Source organism: Bos indicus, chromosome 13, assembly GCF_029378745.1.
Source record: "Bos indicus isolate NIAB-ARS_2022 breed Sahiwal x Tharparkar chromosome 13, NIAB-ARS_B.indTharparkar_mat_pri_1.0, whole genome shotgun sequence".
In the NCBI taxonomy this organism is placed as follows: domain Eukaryota; kingdom Metazoa; phylum Chordata; class Mammalia; order Artiodactyla; family Bovidae; genus Bos; species Bos indicus.
Window position 1 is genome coordinate 20,853,333 of NC_091772.1, and position 18,898 is coordinate 20,872,230.

Below are 18,898 nucleotides of genomic sequence, written 5' to 3' on the forward strand. Positions count from 1 at the left end.
GGATTCAAAATGAAGAAAGCTCTAGAGCTAATGACTTTTTTGAGGCCATTGCTTACTTGCATTTTCTATAGAACCAGCAGATGTGAATATGCAACTCAGAAAGCAAGCTGTATATATGTAGAGTTTAGACCTCCTTTGGCAGTTATTAAAAAGCTCATCTACCCACCAGGAAAAAAAATGTAAACTCGTCATTCTGTATCTTGGTCTTTTTAACAAATATGAAAACTTGTGGCCTTGGGTGTGAGTTAAGAGCAAGGACAACTGTCCCTGATTAGTGGCCGCCTGTCTGTACCTGCCGCAGAGGCTCTATGAACTGGGATGATCCAGACAGAGCGATGAGTTAAATCTCATCCAATTTAGCTGACTTTTCAGTACATTCGAGTGACTGTTGATTTCTATCAGTAAACTTGCTATGTATGTATATTGCTGATTCATTTCATTGTTCAGCAGAAACTAACATTGTAAAGCAATTATATTCCAATAAAAAAGTAGAAGAAAAAAATACATTAAAAAATCCTGAGGATGGCGACTTCCCTAGCGCTCCAGTGGTTCAGACATTGCTTTCCAATGCAAGGGGTGCAAGTTCAATCCCTGGTCAGGTAGCTAAGATCCCACATACCTTGTGGCCAAAAAACCAAAACACAAAACAGAAGCAATATTATAACAAATTCAATACAGACTTAAATCTTGGGGATGAAAAGCAGGTGTAAGTGAACCCTACACTAAGTGGCTTCCATATTGTACTAGTTTTAATTTTGTTTCAGTATTGAAATTTTGCCATTTAAGGAGGCTCACCCTAATGCACTTAAGCTTCAATACTGAGAGCTGACTATGAGATGCAGTGGTAATTTTAGGTATAGAATAGGTGATGGTAGAGAACTGGAGAAAATAGAATGGATTCTTAGGAAGTAGAAATTTATAGGGCGTTTATATATCAAAATTAAAAATAATTTTTCCTTCAAGGCTTTAGTTGACATACAGGAAGCTACAAAATACAGCTAGAGATCCTCCAGAGTTCAGGAAAAAGTTTCCTTTTGAGCAACAAAATAAGTCTGTGCATAATTTACATTCTCCTGGTAGCACTGTGTGGACAGAAACTGGTTCAAGTGGCATTCATTTACTATGTCTTATCTCCGTTATTGGGCAGAATACTTTTCATCTCTGAGGCATTTGTATGTGTGTGTGGTGAGGTGTCTCAGTTATCTTATAAAGAACTTTATTTCTTTGGGAATCCACTTTAATCTTTGAAACACAGAATTTGGATTGGATTAGTAGTTCCCAAATTTTCTTAATTATCAAAACATCTGGAGCATTAAAAAAAAAATACAAGTTCTCTCATGCACTGTATCAGAAGCCCCAGAGGAGAGTCCTATGAATCTGCACTTTTAATAGAAACCTTTGGTGATTCTGATGGTGAGACAAGTTTAGGAGATAGTGGATTAAATGATGTCTAAATTAGGTGTTACCATTATTTAATATCTGAATTTATTTTAATAATACCTGGAGATGTAAGTGTGACTGTTCATTCAAGTTTATTGCGTAAATGGCATCAGGAGGCCTATTTTTTCTCTTAAGTTGCATTTAGAAAACACCAGCTTGGGATTTTCCTGGTAGTTCAGTGGCTAAGACTCCATGCTTCCAAAGCAGGGGGACCCAGGTTGGATCCCTAGTCAAGGAACTAGATTGTATATGCCACACCTTAGAGCGGGCACAACCAAATAAGTTTTTTTTTTTTTTTTTTTTTTAAAGGAAAGGAAATGTGGGCAATGAAGTAAGGCATCAAGAGTAACATGTATAGTTTTAGTTGAAATTAGTTTGGTTTTTCCCTGTAATAGTCAACTCTCACCGCATGCTTATCAGGGTGCAGGTGCTGGGTGCATACAGCTTTGTGTGTCCCTCAGCGAGCCTCATGTCACTTGTCCTTAAAGTCTCCAAGAAGAGACAGACATTGAAATGCAAGCAAAACAATATACTTACAAATTAGGTAACAAAATAATTAAAATGAGACGTTGTTAAAGGAAAATAGCTTCAACTTGAGTGATCAAGGAAGGCTTCTCTGAGGAAGTAATAATCTAAAACTGAGACTTGAAATGGGATTTTTTAATTCACAGTCAACACGGGCTGGATATTATGAGATGCAGAAGCAGGGCAAAGGACAGATGTGTGTTATTGTTGGAGTTTAAATGCGTGACCCGATTTTTCTCACTTTCTGTCTACATCACTTTTAAGAAGTATCCACATGGAGGTAGGGGGTAGCTTTGGAGCTTTATCCTTTCACAAGGAGATTGAGAGGGCATGTGATTTCAAAATAATAAACTGTGGTTCTACTCCTTTACCTTTAAATATTATTTTTAATAGTATGGAGGATAAAAAATGAGTTTTAATTGAAAAAAAGATAACCTTTAAGAATTTCAACACTATGCTTCTTAAATGATTTTGGCACATGTGAACCAGTCACTCAGACAGTATTACATCGCATTCTGTTAAAATTCTATTATATCTTATTGAATCATTTTAATAAAACCACAGTTTTCTGAACTTTTAAGTCAATAATTCCAAACCTGCATCACTTTTCTCTGATACTGACCAGGCTTTTTTCAATTAAATGCTTCTTTGTAACCACCAATCAAATTGGTTCTGTATAAATTCTTAGAACTAGAGAAATTGAGAACTATTTGTCTTCATTCACATAATTGATGAGATGTGTAATGGGTTATGGTCTAGATGAGTCCCTGGAGGATGCTCTAATATAGCATGTGAATGTGTCCAGTTTCAAGCAGCAAATTAATTTCAAATTGATCAACATTTATCCCTTTTAAAATCTAGTTAGGCAAGTTCCAGAAAGGCACTGTTAAGAATTGGCAGGGAGGAAAAACACTTGCCCAAATTTTGACTCTTCCTGTACATCTAAAATGGTATAGAGAGAAGAGTATCAGAAATAAGCTTTGTGGCTTGCCAATCCTTTAAAAACCGTGGAAAGCAAATCCAAATAATGTGACCTGAATACACAGAGTTTTTTTTATTTTGGGTTTCTGTCTTTTTCATTCAAGAAGAATAATAGAAAAAAATTTTTATCTGAATAAGGAAGCTTGTATGAAGTTTTCAGTGACCTTATTTCTTCAACCCCATTCTTTGCTTCTTGAATTTTAAAAAATCTCTACTGTTAATATAGCAGCAGCTTTCATGGGAAAAGATTTTTGTGGGTAGAAAAGGAGCTGGGCCAACAGCAGGTGGATAACCATCTCTGAGAGACTCTAACAAGTTACTCTCATTCAGTTCAGAAAAGTATAAAATGAGGTATAAGAGGAAAGGAGGCTGAATTTAGATAAATATTTCAGTTTTTACATACATGAAGGGATTATCATACTTCCACAAATTAAGTATACTGTCCAACTTCCCCATTGGGAGACAGTTCTCCATGCATTTAAAAAAATGTTTTTTAATTTTATATGTGGTATAGCCGATTAATAATGTTGTGATGGTTTCAGGTGCACGGCACAGTGACTCAGCCATATATATGCATGTATCCATTCTCTCCCAAACTCCCCTCCCACCTAGGCTGCTCCGTGCATTTTGTATGTCCTGTGTTGTTCAGCTTCTGAGCAAATAATCTATTGCATAGAGTTTACCCTGAGACATTTGCTTGTGTTCCACAGTTACTTAACCTACCTAGAGCCCATCCCCTTCCTTCCCTCCTGTGTCACCTCCTCCTCCTCCTCCTTGTCCTTCAGTTGTGCCAGTAGCTTCTAACAGCTGGAATCTCCTAATGTTGGGGTTCTTCTTCTATGATGCAGCCCACCACTCAGGCAGAAAAAAGACTGGCACATATGTTTCCCCTGCAGGAAGTGGGAAAGCAATGGAAGACATTTCTCTGGCTGATGTTTTTTGCCATCTCTCTAAGTCAATCTCTTGTATCTTCTCTCAGTGTATGTATATGAAACAGTGACAGCCTAACTTGTTAGCTTGAAAGTAGGATCAAGTCTCAGACCCTTCATGGTTTCTAACCTAACCAGCATGCACAAGGAATTGCAAACCCAAGTGCCCATGGAAACCAGGCAAGGGATGTGAATTAAGAGAATTGGTTCGGGTGTAAAATAATTAATGGCAACTGACTTTCAGCCTTAGAGTTAACGTTTGATAGGGAGTAATGGGGACTGCAGCAACTGCAGGCAGTATCTTCTTGAGAAACATCCTGTCTTAGAAGTATTTGCTGGGACTTCCCTGGTGGTACAATGGTTAAGACTTCTTAGCCTTCCAATGCAGGGAGTGCAGGTGTGATCCCCGATTGTGAAGCTGAGACCTTGAAAAGCCAAAATATAAAACAGAAGCAATAATGTATTCAAACAAGACTTTTTAAATGGTCCACATCAAGAAAAAAAATTTTTTTTAAGAAGTATTTGGCAACCTATTCTACTTGACACAGGCTTCCCTTATAGCTCAGTTGGTAAAGAGTCTGCCTGCAATGCAGAAGACCCCTGTTCCATTCCTGGGTTGGGAAGATCTGCTGCAGAGGGGATAGGCTACCCACTCCAATATGTGTATTCTTGGGCTTCCCTTGTGGCTCAGCTGGTGAAGGATCCACCTGCAGCGTGGGAGACCTGGGTTCGATCCCTGGGTTAGGAAGATCGCCTGGAGAAGGGAAAGGCTAACCAATCCAGTATTCCAGCCTGGAGAATTCCATGGACTGTATAGTCCGTGGTGTTGCAAAGAGTTGGGCATAACTGAGCCACTTTCACTTTTCTACTTGAAAGCACTGTTGGGGTTAAACTAAGTTCACAAGGACTGAACCATCACCATTTAGTCTCTTCTGTCATTGATGATGAGAAACACCAGGACAGGGAAGACTTTTTTTCCTTCTTGGTAACCAGGGGAACAGTTGGCACAATGCCAAAGTAGATTTGCCCAGAAAAACCAAATTCTTACCAATCCATATATTGTGAAGCCTGACAAGAAGAAATACGGTATTTTTTTTTTTTAGATATATAAACTGAGTCATATGGTAGTTTTAGTGTTTTGAGAAAACTCCATAGTGGCTGTGCCAATTTACATTCCCACCAACAGTGTAGGAGGGCTTCCCAGGTGGCTCAGTGGTTAAGAATCCACATGCCGATGCAGGAAACTTGGGTTCTGTCCCTGGGTTGGGAAGAACCCCTGGAGAAGGAAATGGAAACCCATTCCGCTACTCTTACCTGGAAAATCCCATGGACAGAGGAACCTGGTGGGCTGCAGTATACGGGGTTGCAAAGATTTGGACATGACTGAGCACATGTACACATGCAGCAGTGCAGGAGGGTTCCCTTTCCACCACATCCTAGTCAACATTTGTTACTTGTGTTCTTTTTGATGATAGCCGTTCTGATGAGTGTGAGGTGGTATCTCATCATGGTTCTAATTTGCATTCTCCTGAAGCTTAGTGATGTGGAGCATCTCTGCTTATGCATGTTGGGCATCTGCATTTCCTCTTAGGAAAATTCAGCTCTTCTGCCCATTTTTTTTAAATTAGGTGGTTTGTTTTCCTGATGTTAAGTTGTAGAAGCTGTTTATATATGTTGGATATTAACTCCCTGTAGGTCACATCATTTGCAAAAATCTTCTCCCATTCAAAAGGTTTTCTTTTCATTTTGCTGATGGTTTCCTTTGCTGTGCAAAAGCTTTTCAGTTTAACTAGGCCCAATGTGTTTATCTTTTTATTCTATTTTTGTTTTAGAAGACAGATTTCAAAAAAAATATTGCTGTGATTTTTGTCGCAGAGTGTTCTGCCTATGCTTTCCTCTAGGACTATTATGGTTTCTGATCTCAGGTCTTTAATCCATTTTGAGTTTATTTTTGTATATAGTGTTAGAGAATGTTATGATTTCATTCTTTAACATGTAGCTGTCAATTTTCCCAGAAACACTTATAAAGAGACTATCTTTTCTCCATTGTATATTCTTACCTCCTTTGTCACTCATTAATTTATCATTAAGTGCACGGGTTTATTTCTGCCAAACTATTTTTCATAGTGACTGTATCATTTTGAATTCCTATCATCAATGCATTGGAATTCTAGTTGCTCCACACAGGATTTGTGCTTTTTATAAATTTTAAGCAAGAATTTCAAATCTTTCTGAAGATGAGTTATATTAAAAATGGATATATATTATCCTGGAATTTTGTAATTTTTTTCCCAATGCAGGGTGGTTAAACTAAGTGGCAGGCTGACTCCATTCCATTTTTCCTTTGAGTTAATAGAGTATGTGTATGTGTATATGTACATATGTACATGTATATATATGTACATACATAATATATATACATGTATATAAATCATTTATGAATTAATATGCATATGTTAGGAAATTGAAGGTATTTTGGTAAAAAATATTAAATTCTGTCTTACATATGAATGATTAGTTTTATATCATGTAAACACTTTGGTGAATAACTTGGTTTCCTCAATATGGAAAAGAATCTATTCAGACAAGTCTCTAGAGGCTTATTAATATAAGAGTTTTTGGCTACATTAGAGCTAAAATTTCCAATATAGCTGACAAGGCCACTCCATCTTTATTTGGAGCATGCAACAGCCCATGAAAAGAACAACTAAAAAGGGCTGGATTACTTTATAAAATTTTCAAGCCAGTAGTAGTTCTCATGTAAGTAGAATTGGCCTCTGCAGATAATGCAGGTCATTCAGATCGAACTGGAATTTTCAGTTGCTTTTTAAGTCATTCAGTAAGGTGCTAATGAAACTTAGGAGGAAAATTTGGCTTCCCTAATGTCCAGAGTGGCAATACTGCCTTGCATACAATAACATTAGTGTTTTAACAGCCTTCCATTTATTCTGGGAAAAACACCAAGAGAGAAAGTGAATTTTCCAGAATAGAGACACTTGGGTTTGCTCTTTCTTGTGACTAGTTTCTAAGGATAATTTGCAAAGCTTTTTGCAAGACTGAAATAAATACAGGACAGAAGTAGAATTGAACTTTAACATTCATGACTTTTTCTCAAGATATGATTATCAAGTAAGCTTTTTAAATGTCTGCCTTAATTAAATATTCAAAAGAGGCTGAGACTGCAGTTATATATGCAAATTGACTTTTTTAGTATCTCAGCTTGAAATTTTTGTTCATTCTTTCTCAAGGATGCTACCATTTAGAGGTTAGGAAATTGAAGATATTTCGGTAAAAATTATGGTTAATTTTTGTCTTAGAGCAAGACCCAACTGTCCTCTGCCATGGATTATATCTGTGTCTTCCCACTGACAGTGCTAGTAGAAACAATATCAAAATGCTTATTGTGTAATGTGAAGTAACCCTAATGCAAATACTCCTTGTATAGACAGCATCCACTCACAAATGCTGCTTACCTGGTGTGGACTGTAAATGAGAGAGTTTGTGACTTTCTCAAATGGCCAATTCTTGAATTTGTGACTATATAAAGACAACAAAAGGAATGCTTTGGGACACTTGAGCCCACCCACCCACTTGAATGGAGCTATGTGTGATATAGTTAGCTTATAGATATTTATATGTACAGTTGTGCTTATCATAGACTTGAGATTCTATTATATCAATTTTCTATTCCTTCTCACGAATAAAGCAAGATAAGCATGAGCAGTGTAGCCAAGTTAGTAATGCTTATTTTTATTTATCCTAATTTTTCCTTTTACTTACATCTTCTGAGCCTCTTGTTACCATGTCCTCTGTTGTATTGCAATAATATTGATCCAATGAATGTATTAGTAATTAATTAATGTATAGTTATTAATCAGTCCTTACACCTTTTTTCTTACTGTTCACCCAACTGCTCTTTTTATTTTCTATAAAATAAGAGAGATTTTATTACAGTGTGTTCTGTCAAATTCTGACTGCTGGCTTTTTGTTTGTTTATTAGAATACAATTGTGTTCCTCTTTTCTCCCCCTGTAATGTTTTCTTTTAATCGTGCTGGTGGTGAAAAGAAGGGTGCATTTTATATTTGCAGTGATCCATTTTGAAACAGCAGGCGACTTCCTGTTATTCAGGCAGTGTTAGGTGGACTATATTTGCCCATTAGTTGAATGCATAAACCTTTTCCAAATTGATTAATTTCCTTAGTGACATATCAGGGAGAAAATTCTAGTAATTCTGGAGAAAATCTAGAAAGCTGGTGGAAGATGTCAAGAGGCTTACAGTCAGTAATTTGACCTTTTTAATTATCTTCTTTAGGGCATGAATAATGTATGAAACAACTTTTAATGGAGGATAGAATTTGAAGAATGAAATAAAATTTCAATTTCCATATATAGCATTTGTGAGGAAAAATGAAACAGAAACATATATTCCTATACTAGTAGAAAAAGGGAATGTGCTTTTTTGAGTTTGCTTACTGTTCTTCATTATATAGCAGAATTCCTAGTAAGTGTGCAACATATTTGCATGAGTATTAAAATAATTCATCATGATTAATTCTGCTATAGTAAAGCTCAGCCCTAATTACAATCTGCCATATACTATCGTGGTTTGTCAGTATTTCATATTTTACTGGAGTTGCAGTGGAATTGCAGCTCGTATAACAGCACCGATGTCATCTGAGTTCACTGTGATTAATGTGGTTCTGAAGGAGATCTAATAACGATTAGCCGGTTTCATAAAGTGTTACAGAATAAGGTCGATGTGAGAAAAATTTTAAAGCTCTTCACAATGTGCAGTCTAGCAAGTACCTCTGGCAACAAATTGGGTTTCTTGAAGGATGAAGAGATTTAACCTTGGAAACAGATGAACTACTAGGGCAACGCTGGGCAGAGGTTCAGTAATTTGCCTTAAAGGCTCGGAGGAAAGCAAGACAAGTCTAGAATTAATGATGGAAAGTTATAAAGAAGTAGATATCAGTCTGATACACTGAAATCTCAAAAAATCAAAACTTTGACCAGAAGCAGGGTGAAAGTGGGCTTCGTGGATATAATGGGCCCAGTAAGGTGTGGCGCTTCCTATGACTGGAAGTATTTGGTAGAGAGACAAGATGCCTGCTTATGGAGAGTTTTACAAAGTATGATTTTAATGGTTCAGAAGAGGAGATTGTCTTTAGGTAAATTCTGAATTCTTTTTCAACCATGTGTATCCATAAATGAATTTCCTTCACAATATCAACAAGTTTCTTATATTGTCCTTAGATTTCAGTGGAGGCTTCAGTGGGAGATGGCTTTACTGGAGACATTGCAATTGATGATTTGTCATTCATGGACTGCACTCTCTACCCTGGTAAGGAAGGATATTTCAATGTATGAGTGCTTTCAAGCCTGTTTACTTGAATAGAACTTCCAAGGAAATCAATATTTCATTTCCAGAAATATTCCAAAAGTATTTGCACTTCTCTCTATTCTCTTAATATATTAACCCTGGAAAAGGTTGCAAATCTTTGTAATTCTTCAAACTCTTTGCAAACATAGTAAAGAGGTTTGAATCAGTTGTGTATACATCCCATCCCATTCAAAGTATTAGGAAAATGTGTCCGAGGTTAAACAGTAATTCTATCATATTGGGTGGGGGGGAGCAATTATAATAACTGAACTGATTGCTTTGTAATTACATTGTTTTGGAGACTTTAGTAACCATTCAGTTACCTTCAGTGATGTCTTACTCTCAGGCTGCACTTTAAACATTCCTGAGGATTGCTGCCAGCCATTTCCTTTCCAAGTTATAGACTTCCTTCCATTAAAAAACTAATGTATTTATTCCAGATTTATATCTCCATCCTCAAACTTCGCCCCCACCACCCCAAACTCCAGAAAGAAAGTGAAAGTCACTTAGTCATGTCTGACTCTTAGAGATGCCATGGACTATACAGTCCATGGCATTCTCCAGGCCAGAATACTGGAGTGAGTAGCTCTTCCCTTCTCCAGGGGATCTTCCCAACCCAGAGATCTAACCCAGGTCTCCCACATTGCAGGCAGATTATTTACCAACTGAGCTGCCAGGGAAGCCCAAGAAGGCTGGACTCCAGACTTGGATACTAACAACCTATTCAGTATCCAAACTTAGATGTAATGAGCATCTCAAAGATAACTAGGGAAATAACCTAAAACAAACACGCCCCAAGGGAAACTCATTCCAGCAGTGCATAGTGATCTAGTGGGGTAGGTATCAAGCTCTTGGAAGGTGATTTTGGGATTGAGACTGTAGACTTTTTAATTGCATGACAAGAAGAAGCACCGTCTCCTCCTCAGAGTGATCAGAGGTTTGGTAGTTTAAAAATCAATTGCAGTAATCCAAGAAGAGCCTTTTCATATGCTGAAAACTTTACATGCAATGGTCCATCAGAGTATCTACCCCTTCCCAGACATAATCAGAGGGCTGGATTCCAGTGCTTTCTGCTGTAGCTACATGCCCCAGCTCCAATTTTCCGGCTCATGATTCTGGCAGGGTTAATTATCATCCTCAGTGTAGCAGTTTCCATGGAACTCTGCAGAGTCAAACCCCTCTCTGGAAGGCCAGTAAGGATAAAATCAGAATTCAACAAGTTTACTTTTATCCCTCAATGTGTAAAAGTAAAATTTTGATGACCCATTGTCTCCTCAATCCTATAATTTTTGCTTCCCTTCTTGTCTCAGTGAATGACAATTTATCTCTAGTTGCTTATACTTCATCAACAAATTAGATCAACCACTAGCTACACGTGTATCCATACTCCACTTCTCATTTTCCTTGCGTCTCTCCTCTTGGTCCAAATCACCAGTGTCTCTGTATAGATTTTTGTGATTGCTTTTTAAATGATCTCTCTGCTTCTACCCTTGAACCATATAATCTCTTCTCATAACAGCAGCCAGAATGATCCTTTTCAAACTTACATAAGCTCATGTCACCCTAACCTGAGCCTTGCTATGACATCCATCTCATTCAGAACAAAAGCCAAACTTCTTACAATAACATCCAAGGAGTAAATGACTGGCACTGTCATATATGGCTCTGTCTTTACCTTCTACCACTGTGCTTTTTTTTGAAAGCACCTTCTTTTTAAAAATTTATTTGTTTAATTTTTGTCTGTGCTGGCTCTTCATTGCTGCACATGGACTTTCTCTAGTTGCGGTGAATAGGGGCGACTCTCTAGTTGAGGTATGCAGGCTTCTCACTGCAGTGGCTTCCTGTTGTGGAGCACGGGCTCTAGGTGCGTTGGCTGCATTAGTTGTGACTCATGGACTTAGTTGCCCCACAGCGTGTAGGATCCTCCAGGACTGGGAATCAATCCTATGTCACCTGCATTGGCAGGTGATTTCTTAACCACTGAACCACCAGGGAAGTCCTGACCAATGTGCTTCTAATTGACGTCCCTCAATGATAAGACCTCTTAAGTGGTCCTTGATTACTGCAACTCCCTTATGCCTCAGGCCTTTTATACCTGCTTACCCCTCCTCCTGGAATGTGCTTCCTCCAGATATCCATTTCACCTCCTTCTTTCTGATCACTGCTAGAGAATTTCTTCTCTAGGAAAACCTTCTCTCAACTTATACCCCGCCTCTCTCTCAAACATACACACATCTCTTCTTATCTCTTTACCTGACATTTTCCATCTCCTGTTTTTCTCCACAACACCTATCATCACCTTATAGTCAAATTTGATTTTCTCCCATAATAATGTTGCATGAGAGCAGGGATTTTATTTGACCACTGCTGTACCTTGTAGTATAAACGGTAACTGGTGCATAGTAGTACTTAATAAGCATCTATTGGATAGATGGGTGGATAGGTGGAGAGATGTCTGTTTTTTTAAGTGCTTATGTATTTTAGTTTATTATTACTATTGCTAAAATATTAATTAGGTATGTAAGATACTATATGTCAGCCTCTGTTGAAAGCCAGATCTCAGTGGCTTATAACCAGTAGCATTTATTTCTTGCTCTCAAGTGTGTCAGTTGGCATAGAAAAATAACAGCAAACATACACTCTTCTTGTTCATATCTCCGTATAATTCTATGTTGTTTTAATTGTTTTAGTCACTGAGTTGTGTCTGACTCTTTTGTGACCCCATGGACTGTAGCCCACCAGGCTTCTCTGTCCTTTGGGATTTCCTGGGCAAGAACACTGGAGTGGGTTGTCATTTCCTACTCCAGGGGATCTTCCTGACCTGAGGACCAAACCTGCATCTTCCTGCATTGGTGGGCAGATTCTTTATCATTGAGCTACCAGGGAAGCCCCATAATTCCATGTAGTTCCAAACTATATATCTGTTCTGTATGTCCTATCTATCTGGGACCCAAGCTGATGGACCAAATCCTTGTCTGACACATTCTGTTTTTAAGTCAGAGGGTTAGAAAAAGAAAGCACACTTAAAGCTTTTATTAGGGCCTCGTGTCTACTAGCTTCCACTGGTCAGAGCGAGTTAAGTGATCAAGCCTAACAATGGGGCACAGCAGTATTCACTACAGTTGGGGAGCTTGGCAAGGACAGAAAATACAGAAAGTCCTTAAAAGAAAGGGAGCTGATACATGGTCGTATTTCATGTTGGTCCAGTGGTTGGGTATCTGCCTTCCAGTGCAGGGCATGCAGGTTGATCCCTGGTAGGGGAACTGGGATCCCACATGCTGCAGTACAACTAAGGCCATGCACCGCAACAGCTCCGAGTCTGTGTGCTCTAGAGCCCTCGTGCCACAGCTAGAGAGAAGTCCCTGGGCCTCAGCGAAGATCCTGTGTGCCGCAACTAAGACCCACCAGTGCCATAAACGAATAAGTAAATACTAAAAAACACACTTCCTTAAATATTGTTATCACTCTCCATATCATCTCATATAATCCTGTAACCTTTTAAAAATCTGGAATAGTGCTTGGTCCATCACAGGTTGAAGAGACCTTGAATGATAAATAGGTTGGATGTGTTTGTTATCCCAATTTTGTGGAGCACATTGAGAAGGAGATAGCCAGTCTAAGGCTGCGTAGCTATCAAATGTCAGAGTGCAGTCTTCTTCTGTGGATCAGAATGCTTACCACTATCATTATATTGCTCATCAAATGCATTCACCTCCCAAGGAAGAAAAAGCGATTTCCATTTGAGGGATCTGAAAAACCAAACTTAAAGAACGTAGATGACTGGGATGAGAATACACAGTTGAAAGCTGTAATGAGATTTTCACCTGAGGTTGTGATTTCAGTACCCAAATCACGTCCCATTCTTAGCTTAGGGAGAATGGCTGTAACCCCAGTGGTGGAAGGGAATAAATAATTCAGAAAGAGAACCAAGGCATTGTGGATACTGTTGCTGCTTTAATTATACTGCTGTATGTGTTCTGTGGCTGATGTTTCCAAGGTGGAGAGGAAAGAGCTGCCAGAAACAAGGGCAGAGATGTGAAATATCAGTTACACACCATTAGTCCCAATTTTCTGGTTTACATTTTGGAATAAAAATATGGAATTTTAAAGACTGTCTGAACTGTGTGGTTTTCATGTTGGCTTCATAACAAAAGAAACTTTAGGTTGAAACTGCAGAATCTGATGAAGCCATATGTCTCATAAAGGAAGTTGATGTAATCTTACTATAAGATGAAAATGAAAATAAAAATTAGGCTTTTAATAAAAATATTGCTTTTGATGATTATCAGTCCGTGTTTTGTCATGACATCACATTAGCTGAGATGGGATCAGTGTATGTAGGATCACTTACATTGATTTGCTTTCAGTATAAACATTATCTATGGCATGTTCCCCCTCTTGATTAACGAAACAAAACAAATAAAAACTAAAAAAAAAACAAAAACACAAACTATTGACCTCATGTCCAAAATACAGTTTTGTAACCTGTAATTTTATTTTATACTAAAAATGGCTAAAGTGAAGTAGATTATTTCATTTTTACCCATTTCCTCAAAAATCAAACTCTTTCCACCATATCTCCCTTATTCCTTTTGGATGAACTCAGTTTTTTCTAGCAACCTAGGATTGAAATACCGTAGTCATCTTTGGCTTTCCCCTTAAACTTGCCCCCTTGCAGATCCTATTAACTCTCAACCCCAAAATATTTCTCACATCTGTTCTATTTTTTCCATTACCTCTGCCATGTCCTTGACTCAAATGATTGAGCTTCTTAACTGCAAACCTTTATTACTTTTCCTGAATAATTTTTATGCCATAAGCTTAGTTTCTTTCCACTTAATCCTAGACGATTATTACTTGCTCTTTTTAGGTCATTCTTCTCTCATTTTTTAACTTCAGGTTGTTTCTAATAATTTTCAAATCCATTCTCAATTATGGATTGTACTGCCTTTGTTTCAGTACTTTGATGACAGAGATTCTCGGTTTAAATCTAATTCAGGAGGAAAATAGAGAAACAGCTGTTTAGACAAGATTAATTACATTTCTAGGGAAAGTAGACAATCTTAACCATGCAATTGAATCGTATGATTCTTTGCATTAGTGTGTGATGATGTCGTCTATTCCCAGAGTAGATAATGATGTGGAATGATGGCAAAGTTAAATAGCTTTCCCTTCACCTTGAATTAGACCTTCAGAGTAGATTATTTTGGAAGAATTGTTACCAGACATTCAGGTTTAAAAATATTATCCCAGAGGAAGTATCTGTTTTGCATTATGCCTTCCATCTTCAATCAGAAAAGCAAGAAGTACATTTCTTTCAGCAGAACACATTATTGGTGAGATACCTGAGTTATTTGGAAGAATAGATCTGTGATGACATGGCATCACAACATACTCTTTGCCAACTGAAAGAAAAATTGCCTATATACTTTTCTGTTTTTTTTTAAATTTGCACTTTTTATTTTGTATTGGAATATAGCAAATTAACAATGTTTTGGTAGTTGCAGGTGGACAGCAAAGGCACTCAGCCATACATATACATGTATCCATTCTTCCTCAAACTCCCCTCCCATCAGGCTGCCACATAACATTGAGCAGAGTTCCGTGTGCTATACAGTAGGTTTTTGTTGGTTATCCATTTTAAATATAGCTGTGTGTACATATCCATCCCAAATTCCCTATCTCTTCTCCCCATCCTTTCCCCCACCCCTGCCACCAAAAGTTCATTTCCTAAGTCTGTGAGTCTGTTTTGTAAGTTAGTCCTTTGCATCATTTCTTTTTGTATTCCACATATGAGACATGTCATGTGATACTTCTCCTTCTCTGACTTCACTCATTTGACGATCTCTAGGTCCATCTACGTTGCTGCAAATAGCATTATTTCATTCTTTTTAATTCTGTGTAATATTCCATTATATACATGCACCATATTTTCTTTATCTGTCTCTCTGTAAATGTCTGTAAATCGTAAATAGTTCTGCAATGAACACTGGGGTGCATGTGTCCTTTCAGATCGTGTTTTTCTCTGGCTATATGCCCAGGAGTGGGTACTTTTCACCAGTTGAAAGTTTCAGAATTCAGCATGCATATTACATTGATTAGTTACTAGAATTACTAATTACTAGAGTGAGTATTGGACTTCCCAGGGGGCACAGTTGTAAAGAATTCGCCTGCCAATGCAGGAGATGCAAGAGATGTAGATTCGATCTCTGAGTCGGGAAGTTTCCCTGGAGTTGGAAATGGCAACCCACTCCAGTATTCTTGCCTGGAAAGTTCCAAGAGGAGTCTGTGGGATACAGTCCAGGGGGTCACAAAGAGTCGGACATGACTGAACATGCATAAGGAGCGAGAATGAGCATCACTATCTAAGGTATTCATATTTTATTTTTCCAAGGAAAGTTGTTACTAAGTCAAGGGCATTTCTTGCATCTGATGATACCTTAAGATTGAGAAACGATATTAACTCTTTGGAGAGTGCTTAGCAACAGTTTTTACCATGTCCACACCGAGTAGCTTTTGCTATTGCTGCCAAACCGGCCGAGTTATGGAATTTCTGACATCTCTCTCCTCTGCCTACACATCTTATCAGCTTTATTTGTTCTTGATCAAGTCTCCCTTCCTTCTACAAAGGGTGGTATTTGTTTCAGTGGCAAAATGTGTGTGTTGTATTGTGTATGCTTTTAGGATATCACAGGCAGCTTTTTACCTTCTAATACTAAGCTGTTTGGTGTGCCCATTACATTTATCTCAATATAATAAATTTCATGAAAGCATTATGCTTTGGGAAAAATCTGTACTTTGAAAGGATATATAGATTCTGAAAAAAATTTATAAATGTTGGAAATATTTCTTCAAGGCGTAAATGAAGAAATTTGAGACTCAGTGATTATAATCTGAAATATTCTTGTTTTAGTGTTCTAGTGTAGTTTTGTAAAGTGATTTAGCATATATCTAGGGAAAAGTTTTGTCCAAAGCCTGTGGTCTATGCGACTTAATATTTTTTATTATGTCTCTAGAAAATAAAACTGGACAAATAACTGACTTATTTTAAATTTAAAACTTTAAAATTTTGTCATCTTTTATTTGAGGGAGATACTAAATACCCCAAATGGAGAAGACTGTTAAAATACTTCAATTTTAGCTGGAGAAAGCACTTTCCTCCAATTGTTCTTTTGGTGCTCTCAAATACAAAGATACTACACTTAAGATTCATTAATTTTGGTGGAATACAGAGTAATGAGAAAAAGACAAAGAATTTGAAGATTTAAAAAGCCTAGTCAACCTCATGCAAAAATATTAGAATAAATCCAGATGTGAGCTGATGGAAATGAATTAGAAAAACAATAAAAAGGAAGATTATGTTAAAAATAGCCAGAGATTAAAATACAATTACAGAAGAATGGAATTAGGAAGACAGTTGGATATTATTTGCAAAGTTCTGAGAAAAAATGACTGTTAGTCTAGAGCAAAGCAAAATTCTTTCAAGAATGAGGGTGACAAAAGGCACTCAGTATGACATCCACAATCAAATGAAAAAATGAATTTACTGCACCAGACTCGTATCAAATGAACAATGTAAATGTCAACGTTATAAGACAGAATGAGCCAAACCAAGGCTGAGATGCAAAAGGGAATAGACAGCAAAGTAAATGACAAACACACAGGTCATTCTTAGCTACACTAGTGGATGACGAATGTGTGATATGACCAGAATGTTTACGCATTCTTGGGGAGTGTAGACATGGATGGAGTTACTTTTGAAACCAGTTTGGCATTGTGTGTGTTAGTCAGTTGTGTCTCCTGCACTGCAGGTAGATTGAGCCACCAGAGAAGCCCCAGTTTGGCATTATCTATTATAATTAAATGTGCATGCTCTGTGACCAAGCAATTCCATACCTAGGTATATCAGGAGAAATGTACAAACAAACAAATCCTCAAACAGGATCAACTCAAGAACCACTGATCGTATAATGGCTACAAAACATATGAAAACATATGTTACATAGTCATATAGTGAACTATTATACAGCAGCCAACCCCTAAACTGGGAGAACATACATTAGGTTGGGTGGGTGAATATACAGTGTTAAAAAAAAATTAAGTTGCAGATTATAAAAAGAATGAGTCCATTCATCCAAAGTTTGATTCTCAACAGTGTTTGATTTAAATTGGACCTACATGGTGTTCCATGTATATGGTCACTATTCTAAGAATTTCAGTGTTATTTAGTCACGTAATGAGCTAGTAAGTTAACACCGTAAGAGCTTATTTGGTTTATATGCAAATGAAGAAAATATGAACACAAATGAAAGCAAAGAAATAAAAAACACAAATTTCAGTGTTCTGTGAACCAGGGAAGATTGCAATGAGGGTCTGGAATCAACAGAGAAACACGAGAGGGTTCAAATCTGTTTGTGAATTTTATTTTCATAAACTTGAAGGTAAGCATATGACTCTCATTATCCTTAAAAAAAAAAAGCCTATATTTTATGTTCATTTTTCTATATGTATAATTACATTTCATGGGGAAAAAAAAGTGAAAGTGTTAGTTGTTCAGTCATGTCCAACTCTTTGCAACCTCATGGCCTGTAGCCTGCCAGGCTCCTCTGTCCACAGAATTCTCCAGGCAAGAATACTGGAGTGGGTTGACATTCCCTTTTCCAGGGGATCTTCCCGACTCAGGGATTGAATGCAGGTCCTGCATTGCAGGAGGATTGTTTACTGTCTGAGCCACCAGGAAAGCCCAATATATTTCATAATAAAATATAAAATGATAAGTGAGAAAAGTTTGAGTTGCACAATAGATTAATAGGTCAAAAGTGGTCATTTGTTTGGAAAAAATTGAATTTAGATTCTCATTACTGACAGAGAACAATAGAGGCCAGATGGAGTAAAGATCTAAATATGGAAAGTAAAGCTATCAAAACTTCATGAAAATTATCAAAGATATATTTATGATATTAGAACAGGGAAGATTATTTTTCAGTGAAAATTTAAAGCACAAACCATAAAGGAAATGATTGATATATTAAAGTTAGAATTTTTTTTTTCTGAAGGGCAACCATACAAAATGAAAAGACAAATCATAGATTACAAGAACTTATTTTTCACATAGATAAATGATTGAGATTAGTATAGAGAATATAGGATTAATTTAAATTTGTGAATTAATATAAAGACAATGGATTCAATAGAGAGAAAGAGCAGAGAATGTGAATAGTCAAAAACTATAGTAAAATACTTGAGTGGCCTAAAGAGTCTCAGTAATTAGGGAAATACAAGTTAGAATATCACAGAATTATTTCAGAATGGTTACTGTGGCAAACATTAAAAAAAAAAAAATTCATGATACGACGTGTTGGCTAGAATATGAGAAATGCACACAGTTCTGGGTGTAAATGGTAAACCACCTTTGAAAACAACTAAAGTTGACTAATTACATATTCTATAACTCTGAAATTTCATTTTAAGATGACTTGTCTTGGAAATACTCTGGCATGTGTTTACAGAGAGAAATGTACAAACACATCCATTGTAGGACTTTATATTCTTACTGTCCTACTTGAGAAGAGGTATACCAGCTGCAGACTATTCATACAATAAATATTGAATCTGGGTATTCATTTAGTTGAATACCCT

The 18,898-nt window shown here is 37.1% G+C and overlaps 1 protein-coding gene across 1 annotated transcript in view; it reads left to right on the forward strand.

Annotated features, from left to right (window-relative positions):
- Positions 1 to 18,898, forward strand: part of MALRD1 (MAM and LDL receptor class A domain containing 1) — a 553,710-nt gene that overhangs the window by 146,438 nt on the left and 388,374 nt on the right. The window contains exon 19 of the mRNA XM_019971898.2: positions 9,133 to 9,220. Within this exon, the coding sequence (XP_019827457.2) occupies positions 9,133 to 9,220 (88 nt within the window). The remainder of the gene's footprint in view (positions 1 to 9,132; positions 9,221 to 18,898) is intronic.